The sequence below is a fragment of the Lates calcarifer genome, linkage group LG15 (genome assembly GCF_001640805.2).
Source record: "Lates calcarifer isolate ASB-BC8 linkage group LG15, TLL_Latcal_v3, whole genome shotgun sequence".
NCBI lineage: Eukaryota > Metazoa > Chordata > Actinopteri > Centropomidae > Lates > Lates calcarifer.
Window position 1 is genome coordinate 29,604,845 of NC_066847.1, and position 18,009 is coordinate 29,622,853.

At 39.4% G+C, this 18,009-nt stretch overlaps 1 protein-coding gene across 2 annotated transcripts in view; it reads left to right on the plus strand.

The window, feature by feature from the left end:
* LOC127143317 (clathrin coat assembly protein AP180) overlaps positions 1-17,370 on the plus strand; it is a 30,692-nt gene extending 13,322 nt beyond the window's left edge. Inside the window, exons 3-10 of one of the 2 annotated variants that reach the window (XM_051076002.1) lie at positions 7,180-7,322; positions 9,882-9,957; positions 10,983-11,085; positions 11,735-11,828; positions 12,233-12,344; positions 12,913-13,019; positions 13,118-13,159; positions 17,149-17,370. In XM_051076002.1, coding sequence (XP_050931959.1) covers positions 7,180-7,322; positions 9,882-9,957; positions 10,983-11,085; positions 11,735-11,828; positions 12,233-12,344; positions 12,913-13,019; positions 13,118-13,159; positions 17,149-17,214 — 743 coding nt within the window. In that variant the 3' untranslated portion in view covers positions 17,215-17,370. The remainder of the gene's footprint in view (positions 1-7,179; positions 7,323-9,881; positions 9,958-10,982; positions 11,086-11,734; positions 11,829-12,232; positions 12,345-12,912; positions 13,020-13,117; positions 13,160-17,148) is intronic. The other variant, XM_051076001.1, reaches the window with a different exon arrangement.
* The last annotated feature ends 639 nt before the right edge of the window (positions 17,371-18,009 follow it).

Genomic DNA, 18,009 nt, shown 5'->3' on the forward strand with positions numbered 1-18,009 from the left:
AATAGCTCAAGCTGCTGCTGGTGCTGCTGGTGTAATGGTGAGGGGAATATTTTCTTGGCACACTATGAGTCTCTAAATACCAATCAATCATTGCTGGAATGCCACAGGCTATCTGAGTATTATGCATCCCTTTATGGCCACATTTTGCCTTCCTCTAATGGCTTCCTTCAGCAGGATAATGCTCCATGTCGTAAATCAAAAGTCATCTCATGCTGGTTTCGTAAACATGACTGTGAGTTCAATGTACTTCAGTGGCCTCCCCAGTCACCAGATCTGAATCCAATAGAACACCTTTGGGATATGGTAGAACAGGAGATTGGCAGCATGAATGTGCAGCTGACCCATCTGCAGAAATGATGTGATGTAATCATGTCCACATGGAGCAAAGCCTCAAAGGAATGTTTTCAATATCTTGTTAAATCCATGCCACAAGGAACTGAGGTTGTTTTGAGAGCAAATGGAGGCCCTACCCATTATTAGTATGATGCCATACTAGCCATAGTGTAGCCATAGAGGTATATTTTCATGAAATTAAATGAACAAAGGTGATAACTTTCCAGTCAGTGCTTTGGTTTATGACCAAATAAGCCTGGTATTATTTTATCTTTTTGTTATTATCAGTAAATCCAATGAAAAGACCAATTAAGTATTAATCTCACTAAGAAGTACTGTCAGTGTAGCTGCAGTCTGATGTAATTCATTCTGTCCCTCTGCACCATAGACCTCATCCAAAAATAATTATAAACACATTAAAGAGCCATATCATGCTCTTTAATGTGTTTTTAATCATGACATATATTTTCATTAGCATTGTATTTTATTCCTTACAGCTCAGAAACAACAAAAACACTGTAAACAAATAACCCCGTCCCAGAGCATGCTCAGTGACATCTGCAGAGACAGAGCTGATCCCCAGAGATCAAAATGCAGTCGAAGAGTTATTTCATCGTAAACGTCAACAGCCATATTTACTTCAGTGAATGAATCTGTCTCTCTAATGCAACTCATGTCTATGTGGCTTTCATAGTTTTAAGACTGCAACAGTGGTGGGGAAGAATAAGCTTTATGAAACACAGAAAACATTTAATTATTTTCTGTGTTAGTCTATTAAGGGCCATTATTAATAGAAATTTAAAAATACAATGACTGTTTTACACTCAGTGTATTGAAAAAAAACAACCTTTTTCTTCTGTGCTTAGAAAGAATGCTAGAAGCTTGTCATGGTTCAGTGATAACTTGTGGTTATGAACTATAGAATAACTGCTGTTAAAAATATCATGCCTGTGGAAAGCACGTTGAGGACACAACTGCGCTGAGACCAGCCTTGTGTTCTGGTGAATTTTAACTACCAGACTTTAATTCCAGTCCTCTAATCAAGAAATTCCTGATAGCCTCTGTCTCAGTTTGGCATTAAAGAGAGTTTGAGGAAATTTGACTGTTTCCAGCTACACTGATGCTTGTCAGACAAGATGCTGATTCTTATTTGGGTTGCATTCTGGAGCATCGGATCTAAGCATCTTTGTGCGGTTGTGTAGATGTTCTCCTCCTCCTCTTTTTTCCAGCAACATACACACTGTAGAGCATGTGAACATGTTACACCAATGGTACTCCTGTTCGCTATGCTGCACAGTGACGGCTCAGGTGCTGCGGCTGGGATGCATGTGTGCACGTGTGTGTACTGCTGCTAAAGTGTGTGTGTGCGTATAACATAGCAGAACAGTGTAGGGGCTGTGTAATCCTCATGCCTCTAATAACCTTGTGTAACATCAAAAAATTCCCCAGGCTTTAAATGAAGGACATGTTCTGCATGTTGTCACTGGGGAACAGAAATGTTACACTAGGACCACAGTGCAAGAGACTGTTACCTCATTTTTGGCTGCTGTGACATTTTCAGAACCAAAATAGATTTTGTAATATAACATCTTGGAGTACTACATGAACCGCTTTAAACATCCACATGTCTCTTCAAGTTTAATTACCAGGTTTTAATGACAGAATAAGACCATGGTCCAAACACTCTGCAGCTGTAAGACTAGCGGAACTATTTGACACAAAGACTACAGTTCCCAGATGCCCTGTTTCCATTCACGTCAGACCACAGATCTATTCCCATCAGCCTTACTCTCATTCAGCCATCTGTTAATGCCAGAATCTTAGAAAGCTTTTGTTTTGTATATGCTGTAGGAACAGCCCCCACATCCTATTTTATGTCTTAAGGTAATTCGCTCTCATTTGCCATAAAGCAGATGTCTGCCATATTCACCTTGTGACTCACAAAGTGAAGTGAAGATTGGATCATTTGGTGATGGGCCCCTGGACACAGACACTATTTAGATGTCTTTTTTCCATGTGTGCTACTTGAAGCTGTGCTGTAGCCTGAGGTCTACACCACAGTGCTGCAGAATGCTTGTGATTCTCTGGGTTTAAGTGTAGATGTGACTATTGCAGTAATCACCAGCTGATGGCTAAATGCTCTTACAGCTGGAGAGACTGCAATTACTCTCTGTGGTTCAATATCGCCACATCTCCATGGCAGCTCGGGCTGTTACTATATTTCCATCAGGCTTTTACCATGGTTTAGGCGTCATGTGCTTTCTTCCGCTGTTACCTGTACTTGCCCAGTGAATCATTGTGGAATATTTTTTGTAATGGCGATCTGTTCAGTCCAATCCCAGTATTTGAATTAATGAACAATGATAGACAAAAAACAACTGTCAAGCTGATCTGTTGTATAATATCTTCTGTGGCTCTGGAGGAACTTTCTTAAGTAGAAAAAATGACCCTGATGATTTCACCACGATCACTGCTTGGAGATACATTTTAAACAGAAACCCTTTGTTGCAATTTGTTGGCTTGTCTCATACTAGGATCTAGAAGTGTCTGCCACACTACATTGATTGGGGCCATTTTCCAAAAATGAGTCTCTCACAAAACCCTGCCTTATAAAAGTGTAATACTAAACTGCTTTTGAGATTGACACTGAGATTGATTTGTTATTTCCTTCTATTGTTAGACAAAACGCTTACTTGGAGGTTTGTGCACTGTGTGTTTGGACAGGCAGTGATACAGTACAAAGATATGATTCAATTTGCTGTGTTTTGTGGTAAACAGTATGGAATTTGGATCCAGGCATGCAATTCATTTGTTAGTGAGCGTGACTATCTGTGTGTGCTAGCACTTGTCAAGGGTTACATATCGAGCTGTCTTACACACACACACACACACACACACACACACTCTCTCTCTCTCTCTCTATTTTATACTCACAGTTACACATATGAATAATTGAGAAGGAAGGTGGGGGAGAGATGGTGAGTCAGGAGTTCCTGCTGAATTGTTGTTCAGCATATCAATCAGAACTGAGGCTCCCTGCCTGTTTCTCTCTCTCTCTTTCTGCGGGATTAGGATTCTGTTTTTCTGCATGTAGAAATCATTCCCAAGGCATTATATAAATAAACGAGTGTCAGTTCACTGTTGGACACATTAGTGATTCACTGAATAGTGTATTTATGAAAGATTTTATCAATATGATTCATAGCACTCAGTAGTTGTTGGCTGTTTCCTGTGAAAACTATGGCACTGTGTTTATCATGAGCACCAATGGCCACCACAGCTGAATGGACGTCTTAGCATCAAACACTGTACTGCAGAAGCAAAGACCACCTGGTAACAGACAATTGTAAAAAATAAAAAAAAAACAGTTAAACAGTTATAATCTCTTATATATTTATTTTCTCACTGTACTCATATTAGGACAAAATTTACAGTAAAATTTGAGGCAGCTACTCATGTAGACATTAGATGGCAGTGACTACATTTTGTCTCACAGTCCGGCCAAAACACAGACCCTCATAGTGGGAAAATACAGGGGGAGACAGGCAGAGAGTGAGACAGTCAGAGATGGAGAGATGAAAAGCGTAGGATGATGCAGGCTGCTGACTCATCAGCCCTGTAGGGATTATCCTTCACATTCTGTGTGTGCATGTACGTGTGTGTTTGTGTTCGCTGCCTTACTACAGAGGAGGACATGCACAGCAATCATTATGGCACGATGAAAGCATGATAGAGGACGCAAATGAACCAACAGGCTAGTAGCATGACTGTCAAAGCAAAGTGACCTTGAACGCATTTTTGCATCATTATTCATCCATTTTCCTTCCTTCCTACTCTTACTATGGAGCATTTGACTTTATTAATGGAAATAGAAACATGCTTTTTAGTCTACAACAATTATTTATTGTATATAATGGCTCAATAAACTATTATTTAAAACACTCATTGTAATGTCATTGCAAGACAAAATAAAAAAAAATCCTAAAAATCCTTAAGGGCTAAGTTCTCAAATAATACAAAACTTAGACTAAAAAAATGAAAATAATAAAAACAATTTTAAGAAACTAAATGCAAAAACTGCTACAAGTATGGCTAAATATGGCTTTTAAACCAATAAATCAGCCCCACGTGCTGTTTCCCTGAACAACAACTCAGATAGATCATCAGATGTGAGAAACAGATTGTCCACGTTGTCATGTTGCAGTTTTCTGGCCAGTGCATTGGCAACTTGAGCGCAGATCATTTGTTGTCTCTTGAGCTCTGGATGTCAAATGTTTTGTGAAAACTTGTGTCAAAGTTTTGTGCCACAAAACAACAATGCATTAGTCTCTTGAGTTTTTGCTGGTTGCCTATTAATTAATTAACAAGACTCCAGCATGTCACAGCTAAGACATATTGTGGTCTGGCACATATAGTAACCTCCTGTAAGTGCAAATTGGTGTTTTTTCACTTTGGTTTTTGTGTAGATTAAACTAATGAGATATGACAAGTCATTTAGTGAGCTTTTGCATATTTTGTATCCTTCAAAAATCTGTGAACACTTTAAAACACTGTCAAAGCTGTCTAAGCGTTGTCAGAAACATTCAATTTGTTTGACATCTTAAACCAAATCTGGTTAGTTACCAAACTCTCCATCACTCATTACTTCATGTCATTAGAACAATTGGCAGATTGCTCCGTGAAGTGTGCTAGGTGTGAGGTGTACTGGCATTTAGTCTATATTAAACCAGGGAGGAAAATTCAATAGACACATCTCAGCAGCCCCCCTGTCTGTTGGCAGTAAATGTGCAGACATGGATATGACACTATTAATGAATCACAGGACTCGATAGTAGTCGCTTTGCATCTGCCCTGCCCTGCTGAATGAAGGCTTTTAAAATGACGCTGGTCATGTTTTCTCTCCCTCTCCATCCATCACCGTGAGTAGACGCCACACTTACCTAATTCCTCACGCTGTTTCTGTAGACATGCCCTGAGGTTTGCCAGGGAGGACAGCGCTCCTATCTGCCAGTGAATAGATACTCTTCTCACAGGCTCTACCGTTTTTTGAGAGACACTGATAAACAGGAGGAGGGAAACACAACTACCGCCTGGTGTTATATAATGGGGTTTAGCAAGGAGGACAAGTTACCTCTCAAATGAGTAAGTGCTATATGAACATATTTAGATACCTGTATATTATACAAACAACCATTCACATTCACACCTATAATTTAGAGTCACCAATTAACGTGCATGTCTTTGGATGGTGGGAGGAAGCTGGAGTAGCTGGAGAGAACCCACTCAGGCACAGGGAGAACATGCAGACTGAATGCAGAAAAGCCCCGGACAAACCGGGGCTTGAACCTGGAACCTTCTTGCTGCCGCCCCAGTTAGCTAACATTATTCAAGTAAAATAATAACAGTAGAAATAAACAGTTTTCATAATATAGCCTGGATGTTAGAGCATTTTAAAATTAAAGTAGTGGTCACATAGGAGCAGCAGAATAAGCTGTATAAAATTGACAAATTATTGGAGTCGCTTTTTTTGCCTCCCAACAAATTTCAGTCCAAAAGTTATTCTTTTAGCTCTGTTTACATTACACATGCATTAGAAAATAGGATATATTGATTAGTGCAGCTTTAAACAAAATGTCAAGACTTAAACGCTCAAATGACCATACTACATTTCTGCCACTGACGTGGTTATTACACAAGTTATTTAAAAAAAAGAATTCTAAGCATAATCATTATAAGCATATTGTAGTGCTTAGGCAACTTTTTAAAAGATCATACAATGCGCCTGGAATCGGTGACTGCACGGTTTGTTTTATTTGCAAGGAAAATCATCTTTTTTCATTCATTGTCATAGAATTATCATCATGGATGAAGAGTCATTATACAGATGACAGATTAATTATTTTGGTATCACAGAAGATCTTGTTACTGAACCAGTATGCTGACCAAGAGACCAATCTCTCAAAACCTTGGTGTGTACACTGTCTGTCTGGTTGACTCTGATCTGTAGAGCTGAAAGTCTGATTCTCACTGCGGTCATGTCTTCTCTTTCAGTTTCCCTCTCTCTGCTGTGGAATATTCCACTCTCCCTTTGCCTGTGCTGCTATTAATGACTGGCTGCAGAAAGGAACAAAGCAGCAGCCAGTGTGACTCATAGCAGGCAATGGTGCCATAATGTGAAGTACTCATCTAAATACATTTCATTAAGATGCAACATGGCAGCTTCCAGATGCAGTTCTGTTGATACAGACTATCTCTTCTTGCTTTCACAGATCAGTCTGGTGCTTACAAATAGGCATTCAATTGACAAAATAACAACAGACACTTTTAGACAGACATTGGACTAAACATTTTAAATAGTCTAACAGTGACACATGATCTCTGAAAGAAAAGGCTCTGGACTTTTGACAAGCTCCCAATAAAGTGGTTTTCTATAATGATGATATAATGTGTTGATATTTCTTCACACAAGCAACAGTATCTTGTCGTGCTTAAAGTAAAGTGACACTTTGCTTCTAGTACAACCCTTAAAATAGAATGATTAACACTGAACTAAAGTAAAGAATATCTCATTCTATTTTCTTATTAAGGAAACACTTTCACAAATGAAAATTAGGATGTGAGAGTGTGTGGCTGTGAAATGCAGCAAAGCTCAGCTCAGTGCCACTGCAGTGCAATGACTCAATCAAACTCCTGTTTGCCATTTGTAACCCATTTATCTTCTTCCGCCATCACTGTAGTTGTCGAATAAAGGGCTTTTTGTACAGTCTGTACCTGTGCCTGAGTGTCCCCTGCTGCTATTATTCAGCATCTGACCTCCTGTTCCTTCTTCTTCTCTGTGCATCTCAGACCTGATCCAGGCCACCCAGGAGTCCAATGTCAACGTCCCCCAGATGGCCGACACGCTGATGGAGAGGGCCGGCAATGCCAGCTGGGTGGTGGTTTTCAAAGCCCTGATCACCACACACCACCTCATGGTGCATGGCAATGAGGTGAGGATATAACACACGTATTGTATAAACCCTGAGTGCATATGATTTGAATGCCTGGGAAAACAGTCAGGGGAAGTGAGTATGCATCTTTCCCTTACCGTCAACATGTGATTGCAGCCCCCAGTAGAGACAGCAAAGGACTGGTTGTAGTGGGAATCTGTCATATATAAAGTAGAGCAGTGCCGGACGAGGGCGTGTATGCTTGACTTTCCACACAAGACTTAAGGTAGACACACAAATATCTACTCGAAAAAACACATTGCGTTGCAGCAGGAGCACAGATTGCCTTTCATGCATGTAAGTACAAGCTGTGGTTTTGATCTCTGTTCATTCAACCATCTTATAAGTCTAAAAAGGCAGAAGTTATTAGCATACTAATACCAGAGTTAGAATGTGCAACAGTTACGTGAAAATAAGCAAGCAAGTGATTCATATTTTAACATCTTCAAACGATGTTTGATCCTGCTGAACTTTATTTTAAATTCTGAGGAAGTCACAGGGCTTCTGAAGATACTAAATATGTAAGGCTGAATTTGGTGTAAATTGGAATAAAATGATGCCCAAGAGATATAGAATATTTGCAGCCATAAATATTTATATTAATAATATACAAAATCTTATGAGCAACTGGTATTATTTGCTTTAAGGTCTTCTCTGCTCTGTTGGCAATAGGTGTCCAAAACCCCCAAAAAATACCATTCAAGTTCCACTTTTGCTCCATAGTTTATACATTTTAGCTCCCATGTCCCCCTTCTCAGCTACCATGGAATTAGCAAAGGGACTGGACTTCAGTATTGTGGTCCTGACCTCCTGACCTCCTGACCCAATTTATGTCCTGACAGCCAAAGAAAGGCAAAGGCTCTGAATGAGTAACAAGGGATAACTCAGAGAGATAAACGGATGCTGTTTTACTGCCCATCAAATTGCCTCAAGCTGCCACTGAATCGTAGATGACACAAAGGAGAGAGAGGAGAAGGTCTTCTCAAATATTCAATAAGAGAAAGCTAGAGAAAAAATACTACAACTGATGGAGAATAAGACAGAAATAGAGATAGAGATACTGTAAGATCAAGCCATCAGCTCATTAAGCAATTCATTCACTTTCCATACCTTCTTTTCTCTACTCCCTATTCCCTAAGGGGTTGTCCATGCCAGCAGGTGTTGAATAGAGAGCTGAAATGGGAGCTGGCAGAGATTTAGTGATACGAAGATAATAGCATTAACCTTTGTAGTTGTTGCAGCAGGTGTCAGGGGGAAAGGGCAAGAGTACTTATGTTGCAATGGACCACAATGGGATTCTCTCCACCTACCCTCCACACACACACACACACACACACACACACACACACACACACACACACACACGTCACTGATAAGCTCACTTTGTGTGTGAATATGATAGTTATTGCTTTTTATGTTTTTGCTAATAACTGTGAGATATGGATGCAAAAGCTCAAAGGGACAGTGTTATAAATGTATGTGAGCCATGAGGTTATATTTGACAAGGCAATATGTGTACATACAGTATGTACCTTCTGTTATCTGAGATGTGTTTGTCCAGGGCTATTGTAGTATTCCTATTGATGATACTGATAAGTACTGACTTGAATTGGAGAGAGAGAGAATGAAAGTGAGAAATTGGAGGAGGGGAGGTAATGTGTAGCTCACTTGATCTCAGGGGAGGATTTTTCATTCTTAGCCTCCCCTCACTTTATTGTGCTCTGCTTTGTGCAAGCAGGGTCACTAAATAAGCATCAGCAGTGTGTGTGTGTTTGTGTGGCGTGTTTTCATGTCCACGTGTTATCACTGGAGTAAGCTTTTTCTCGCAGGGCTGCAGAGGGAGCCTATTTGTCTTTATTATGCTCTATTTCCTAGTGCTCTCCATGTGTCTAATTAATATTCACACCCTCCCACTCACGACGGCTGTAGCACTGCTCATTTAAAGCTACGTTTCTCTCTAATCAATAAAGAAAAAGACTAATACAGAGTCACACCTCTTATATTAACTCCATTCTCTGCTATAGGCAGTTTCATACTCTTTGTGTAGAGTGCTTAAAGTGCTGAACGCCTCCTTTGAGGTAGCTGTGACTATCAAACAAGCCTCTTTTTTGTATTTCCTGTGCAGCCATGCCTTTGATAATTATCACAACTGGGATATAGTGTATTTATTCAGAACTGGGTGATATTTATTCTTTGCTGAGAGTTAGCTACGAAGATTGATAGCATTCTCATATCTGTATGCTTAATATGAGGCTACTGCTGACAGTTAGTTTACAGACATCAGAGTAATATAAAACCATTATTACCATTATTAATTAGAGAAACAATAATTTTCTGTTCTGTGTATTTTTTTAATCCAATCTGAGGTCAGTGAAAATTATGTTTCAGATCTGAAACCATACATTCATTTACAACTACTTGCCTGTGTAAGCCATTTCATGGCAATAGCCAAATGTTTTAATTAAGAATGCTCACTAACGTAAGCTATTTTTGGCTAAGCCCTTTGTTATTTAGTGTCTGACAGAGAACTAAACCCTGTGTGTTTGTCCTCTCCCACAGAGATTCCTGCAGTTCCTGGCATCCAGAAACACCTTGTTCAACCTTAGCAACTTCCTGGACAAAACAGGCTCCCATGGTGCGTGATGTCTCTTTCCTTACTATCTATTACCAAGCTACTCCTCCAACATTTTCAACCTAATTTTATTTTTATATGTATGTAGGTCTTTCATTTGCCATCCCCCCTCCCACCCCACCCTTTATTTTTTTTGTTCCACTCTCCCTCTCTCTATGCAATTAACAGGTGGTTTCTGAGCAGTTTGGACAATAGTAGAATGAGCTTGAATGTTAAAACCAGCCTGACCAGTCTTCCATCCACCCTTCAGTTCCAGCTCTCCTAATCCCTGCTCCCCTCAATTAAACCCATCTCCATGGAAATTAAAGCAGTTTCCCCCATTGATAAACACTGGGTTCACAGCCTGGTGTCATGGACATTTTCCTTACTAGGGTGATTGGGATGTCTGCAGAATTTAGAAAGCCAATTTTGTCTACTTTTAAGACATTTTAAATTCTATGTTAAATTAGAATCAGGATTACATAAAACAGTTTTGTAGTACTCTATGAGCAGACTCACAGTGCTGAGAAGCTTGTACTCTACAATGGAAAAAATATAAGTCCTTATTAAAGTTATCTGTTTTATTAAAAGAATATGATATTTAGGAAATTAACTTTTTCTCTTTTTTTCAAGAATTAAAGCCTAAAGCTTTACATTGTTTAACCTTTGAACAGAGCAGGACTAGCAATTACCTGCCTCCTTCTTCTAAGCTAATTGTCTCCTGACTTTAGCTTTACACTCAGCACGCAGTCAAGAGAGTGGTGTCAATCTCTCAGTCTTCTCATCTAACTAGTACCAAGAAGATATATAAGTGTATTGACCAAAAATGTTGAACTCTTCCTTTTAAGACTCAAATTGATGCACTAATTGCAATTTATCATCCATATATTCATCACAGGTGTAAGTGTGCAAAGACTGCTACCATTTGTATTTACAACATTTTGAAACTTTGTATCATCTTGACCTCACATTTGTTTTTGGGTTTTTTTCCCCAACACTGACGAGCGTTCATGTGTTTACATGTGTTTTTGTGTATGTGTCTTCCTCAGGTTATGACATGTCCACATTTATCAGACGCTACAGCCGCTATCTCAATGAGAAGGCCTTCGCCTACAGACAGATGGCTTTCGACTTTGGCCGAGTCAAGAAAGGGTATTGGTTCTCATTTCTCACGATACTGCCCTGCTGCATTATCATTTCATCATTTATTATTGATTTTTTTGTCTATTAGAAAGGATTTGTCAGCTTTTTCTGCAGCTAGAAAATGCACGCTTCTTACTTGCTCTCCACATACATCAGAATAACGCACATCCCAACGGGGTCGCGTTGGTCCGTGGATGCGCTCAAACATGAACTCAGTTACCTCTAGCATGGCGCTAAGCCAAGTGCATGGCTTTACTGGCGTGTACTGTGTGCAAAGATGAATACAGAGTGGGGTATTACTCATGCTCACAGAGTGGACAACTCTGTTTAGCTGGCAGACACAAGGTCCCTCTGGCTACATAAGCTGGCACTGAAAAATACAGACAGACTACAGAACAGACGTGGGACATGTTGGTGGTTACTATATGTGTGACAGGTGCATGTATAGATATTCTTGTGTGTTGACAGACAGACAGTATGTGAGTCCGACTCTGTCTCAGTGCTGGTTTCATTACAATGGTTACTAGAGCATGCAGCCTAGGCTGTGCCCAATTATTAAAGGGGATTTTATATTCTGATTCTTTGCATGCTTAAAATGTTTCAGCTTAATTTTCTCATTCTTTATCTCTTTTCCCTCTGTGCTCTCCCTCTGTCTCAGAGCTGAGGGAGTGATGAGGACTATGTCGGTAGAGAAGCTGTTGAAAGGAATGCCCACCCTGCAGAGCCAGATCGACGCACTGCTGGATTTTGATGTGAGTGACACTCGCTAATAGAAAACAAAGTCACTTTGCAAGGTTACTGAATTTGCTGACGGATAAATACAGTTACGAAAAAAAAGCTGCCAACTGGGTTTAGCCAAGCTTAGTGTTGTAGCAGAATGTATGATGACATTTAGTCACAGACCCTTTCACACATAGCACCATTCTCAGAGGGTTGAAATTAATGATGGGTGGTCTTTTATAAATGAAACAGGGTAAGGCCAATATAACACTGAGACTACAGAGACTGACCTGTTCTTTATACATTACATTAGTATTAATTTGTAATTATCGGTCTTTTTCATCTAATACTGCTTGTGAGTTTGTCATTTATAGTTTTTATACTTTCCATCTAGCCCAACCACATTGTGCCTCTCTGCTTTTACTTGCGTCCACAGGTGCATCCACAGGAACTGAACAATGGAGTGATAAATGCCTGCTTTCTCCTACTCTTCAAAGATCTGATCAAGTTATATGCCTGCTACAATGATGGCATCATTAACCTGCTAGGTAAAGAGTCACTCCTTTCATTTTATCTCATGATGCTGAGGTTGTTATATATGTACTGTAGGCAGCACCAAGCCAGTGGTTCCCACAGTACTTACACAGTACTCACTTTTAAAGGAAAAATGGGTCATAAATAAAAGCTTTCAGCTGAGCTCTGTTGTTTTTAGCAAAAGTTATTCAAACAGGAGTTAGTGCATTTGTTGGGGACTATTTTTAGTTGTGGATTTGGTGCACTAGTGCGTATTTACTGCAACACCACAGCGTATGTTGGATCGTCTCAAAATAAACTACAGTGCCTAGGTTCACAGCGATGAAGGAGTATGTCTACCCAGTGCAGCGGTTTGCCTCAGTGATGTGTTTTTAATAGTTTTTGGACACAGTAGCTGTCTGTGGCACAGACAAATAAAATATATATCAAGCTTTGGCTACACTCACACCCCCACACACAGTACTTGTTCGTAGGATTGATACATTGTTGGTTATAACAAAAAAAAAAAAAAAGAATATCACCAGACTTATTCTTTAATTATATGAGGATAAAGAATCTCATGTTGTGATCTTTTTTGTCCAGAAAAGTTTTTCCAGATGAAGAGAAGCCAGTGTAAAGATGGGCTGGAGATCTATAAGAGATTCCTGACACGAATGACTCGGGTTTCTGAGTTCTTCAAAATAGCTGAGGTAGCCTACAGAGTACATTATATCATTATATGAAAACCACCTAAATCTTGTCAACATTAAGCTTATTAACATTAAAATGCCGCTGTGTTCTTTTACAGCAAGTGGGAATAGACAAAAATGACATACCTGAACTCACTCAGGTAAGACTGACTAAGGATTTTACTTACCTCACCTACTATCATTGGATATGTGAAGTTTTTCTAAGGCTACATACTAACAGAGCATGTCAATACTGTGTTTTCTTCCTAACTGTACTGCATGTCACGTGAATGTCTAAGACTACCACCTATTTTTTCTCCTGCTGTGTTCACCATGATTTCTCCGCTTTGATTATAATCAGACATTCAGACAGCTACACTGTGTCCCTTGTTTAAAGAGGAGGCATATCCCACTGTACCCTATGTGCACTTCCAACTTCCATTCAACCAATGAGCTGTGGTTCTTTGGTGATTGATGGCCCCTGTGCCCCCCTTCTCTTTTCACTTCCAGAGATGCAGATTGATCATTCAGGCTGAGAGTGTGAGTAGTGAGTAGTGCACAGAGCTAGCTTTGGGGAGCAAACAGCTTAGGGAAGGTCAACATTTGAACTCTCTTTGAGTGCACAGAATTGAAGCACACTGCACAGCGAGTGCACACCCAGCAGACAGACATCAGGCGGGCTGATGAAGTGGGATGATGTGACTGGAAGAGCCGATTGGATAAGCTGTGATATGCTGAGCAATGTTGCTGATCAGGTGGCTGTTTCTGCTGCTAAAACTCTTGAGCTAAACATAGTTTTAGTTCAACAACTGTATAAAGGAACAGCTGACTGTTATCCTGGACTGTGCTGCAGAGTTTCAATGACAGTTTCAGTGTTTTGATTTTTTCTGATCCCTGATTTGATTTTTCAGTTGATCCTGTTATAAGTGATTCCCATGATGAGAAACCTGGTTTCTCCTTTTGGTTCCTGAATCAATCCTGGGCTTCTAAACTCTGATCTGTTGTGGAAACTCTACAGCTGAGGTTATCCTTTTGTGGCAGTATGAATGACTTGCATGAAAAGCATGCTGTAATGCTGTCTTATTAAACTCTGGCCTGTTAGGTCACTGTAGAGCTAATGATTTAAAACTGATCCACACAAGGCTAAACTGAACATATAATGTATGACCCCATGGTAGAATATTATAGAAAAGAGAAATTTAATGTGAGATCTTTAGAACAAATTCACAAATCCATATCAAGTAATTTAGTCAGAGGCCTTCAGAGGTGCATCCAAAGTCAAAGCTAGCTCTGATATAGATATATAGATATTGTTCGACATTTCTGTAAATATCCTTATCAGCTTTCTCGTTGAGAGTTGGCTGAGTAGGTTAATACCATTTTTGTGTCTGTATGCTAAATATGAAGCTAGAGCCAGCAGCTGGTTAGCTTATCTCACGTTAAAGACTGGAAACAGGGATGCAGCTAGTCTGGCTTTGTCTGTAGTTTCAAAAAATCCACCTACCAGCACCTCTAAAGCTCACTAATTAACATGTTAACTTTGTTTGTGTGATCTGCACAAAAAACAAAATATAAAATCAAGTATTTGTGCAAGGTAGGACTGATCAGTGAATATGATGAATATCTAGCTTAATATTCATCGTACTGATATGAGAGTGGTGTCACTCTTCTCATCAGGCTTGTCACAAGAAACCCAATAACCGTTTTCCCAAAATGTCAAACTATTGCTGTAAGGAGTTATTTGAGTGTAGTATTTTACTTAATCCACCTAATATATAAAATGTACATATTCTGTGTACAACACACCCCCGCAGATGGCATTTAAACAGTGTTACAAGTATTACATGTGAGCAAGAGTGATTACAGAGTAGAAAGAGCTTTTCCTGATGAGACTTAAAATTTAATATGTCTGGCAGCAATATTATGTTCAGTTGTTCTGCCTGTGGAGAAGTTTTGTCATCTCTGCCTCTTAGTGATAAATTCCTCTCAGTTTGAAATTTAGTCTCATAAAAATCAGTTCCTGATGTCTTTTTAAAGACATATTTCTTCTTTCGCAGTCCTCAAGCAAATGATTCCTTTAAAATCTCTGAAGCTGGAAAAGACTGTACCATTAAGATAGTTTGGGTTTTAGCTTGAAGCTGAGCATAGTTTGCGGTGTTGAGGTTAGCAGAGGTGTCCTTCATCTCATACAAAAACTGATAAACTATTTTTGGTTGTTCTTAAAAAGTGCAGAAAATTGTACAAAATGTCTATGTGTCAGCCTGAAATTAAACATAACAATATATAAATACATGGTAACTGACCTTATTTAAAATACACTGCCATTTTTCTCTCTAGTTTATACAAGTGACACTGTGCTATAAATTAGCTGGTTAGCATGATTAATCTTTACAGCCCAGTCTACAGAGCTTAGAGGTCCTACCTTTAAAAATGAGATTCTGTATGGATGATAAAATTTGATTTATACGCTAAAACATCAAACTTTCCCAGATCTCTTAAACTATAGTGGATTGATCTCAGTTTCAGCCACCTATTTCTGCTCTCATCCCCTCCAGAAGGTATTACATCAGCACAAACATGAGAGAATAATTAGCATCTGACTGACCCTGTACGACAGTGTGTAGTTGTAGAAAATACTCTGCAAAGGATGTCACTGTCAGTCATATCAGATAATCTTTCAGACACATGCCTGGAGGCTTGTCGCTGTCACATTCACAGGGAGATGGTCCAGCAGATTTTATGCTGGCCTCCCTGCATGAGAACTACAACTGTATGTGTCTAAATACTGCTGTGCCCGAGCTGTTAAGCTGTCCTTTGTCTGCACAACAGCCTTCTTTGTTCTTGGTGGTGAAGACAGACACTTTAAAGTCCCTGGATGATAAATGATATACCCATCCCTCACAATGCCAAGACAAAATATTATCAGCCTCTCTGCCTTGGTGGTCTCTCAAAGTTTTAGAGATAATACACTTGACAGCTTTAAATGGATAGATCCAGGAAATGGAGCAGGGAATTAAGGAAAGTGAATTAGTGACTTATTTCACTGGCTGAATTAGCTTTGACCTTTCTTAATAAGACTGCTGGATATTATTGAGCTATCCTTTTTACTACTGCATGTCGGGAGGTGATAATGTCCCATTTAACCTGGTCGAGCATGCAGCTTTGCATCATGGCTGGCTGGAACATTGTTCTGTTGTCTCTATTGGCATGAAGATTAGACCTTTTTCTGTTGTTGTTTTATTGTTAGTTGTTGTTTTTGTATCCTGCTTTATCCCCCTCTCGGTTTTCCATTTCCTGTTTATGATTGGAGAACACTAACAACTTCAGACCAAATATAATCAATTATCATATTTGCCCTTTTACACCAAAACACAATGGTACAAAATTAGCAAAGTTAATTTGTGAGCGAGTTGCTAACAACTCTACAGTTGGCATGTAGATTTAAGTATCGTCAGGAAGGTAGTTAAAGTTACAATGCTAATAAGGACACTTTGATCAGGAGGTAGCATGTAAGCTGAGAAAATCAATGTATATAGCCCTGAACCTTGTGCCAGACTAAAGTTAACTTTGGAGCTGTGCATTCAGAGATGGATGAATCAGACAATAGAGTGCTGTCAAGTCAGTGTTGATTAGATTATTCTGAAAAACTGCACAAGGAAGATGATTATCAGCGTATCGGAGAGAGACGCATTAACTTGGAGCAACGATCAGGATATTAGAAAGCCTCTTCACCAGCATGGTTCAATAGGACTCATTCAAAAAAAGGACACTTTCTTCTCTTATGATGCAACGTATCTTTTGAAAATCTTGTTTGAGATACCATTGTGACATCTACTATAAATGCAGACTTCATTTGAAATATCCATTTAAGTGGCTAACACGGTGCCATTGCACAATAATGTTCAATATTGATCTTTACTGTGTGACTCCAGCATACATATTCACACGTCACCTTTGTTGGGTTTCTCATGGTACTGTACTGCAGGACATATCATTGAATCTGTGATCAGGGTTTCTTTTTTCCACTGTATTTCCCTGGGGTGTAATCAGTATTGACAGTATTGACTCCAGCCGTGTACCCCTATGTTTGAGTTGGTGCTGAAAACAGTAAGGGTCCCTGTTGTAGTATTCTCTGTGTATCATTCTACAGGCCCCAGAAAGCCTTCTGGAGTCCCTGGAGACCCATCTCAACACTCTGGAGGGGAAGAAGCCGTAAGTAATGAAATATAACTATACTGGTTTACCAGCGGTAGCACAGAGATGATTTTGGTTCAACAGTTGGGTGTCCAACATGCACCTGAAAGTGTTTGGTATTTTTAGCAGTGGTTTCAGGCTTTCTCTGGTGCCTGTTTGATCCTTAATTAGTGTTAAATTAGTGACTGTATCTGCTTCTTATTCTCTGTAACCTCTCTAACATGTCATTTCCTCTGTCTTTACCCAACTCAGAGAGGACAAGTAAGTATTCTCTGTCAATGGGAACTGGACTTGGAAATACTAATTTATCATCTTTTGTAGTAACTGTTGATTCATTTGTGAGTCTATAGAGTGATATCTGAACAAGCCACAGACATTGTTAATGTTGTTCACTAATAACCTTGTTCAAGATGCACTTCTATAGCAAACACACACTGTTTTTTTTTCTGCTCAAGTTTTATTCATATTTTGTGACGTTAGCCTGTGTCATTAGTTAGATATTTGTTTTTGTCATCATTTTACTGTCAACTCTGACTTTTACAAAGCATTCAAAGCATGCCGTTCAGAAACATTCTCTTACTTTCTGTCTGTAATGTGAAAAAGAAGGATGTGATTGAAGTAGAGCTGGGGCCAAGATGCTTTTACTCAGCAGTGCAGCATGGATCCATTAATTGCAGATGTTTACTAAATGGAATTGCTTTGAAATGCTGCCTGCCTGAAAACACCAAAGTGATACTTAAGCTGTCACTTTGCCTCCCATCTCAGTAACAGCCTTTATGTTTCAGCAAGTACATCATTAAGCTCTTTAACTTGTGTA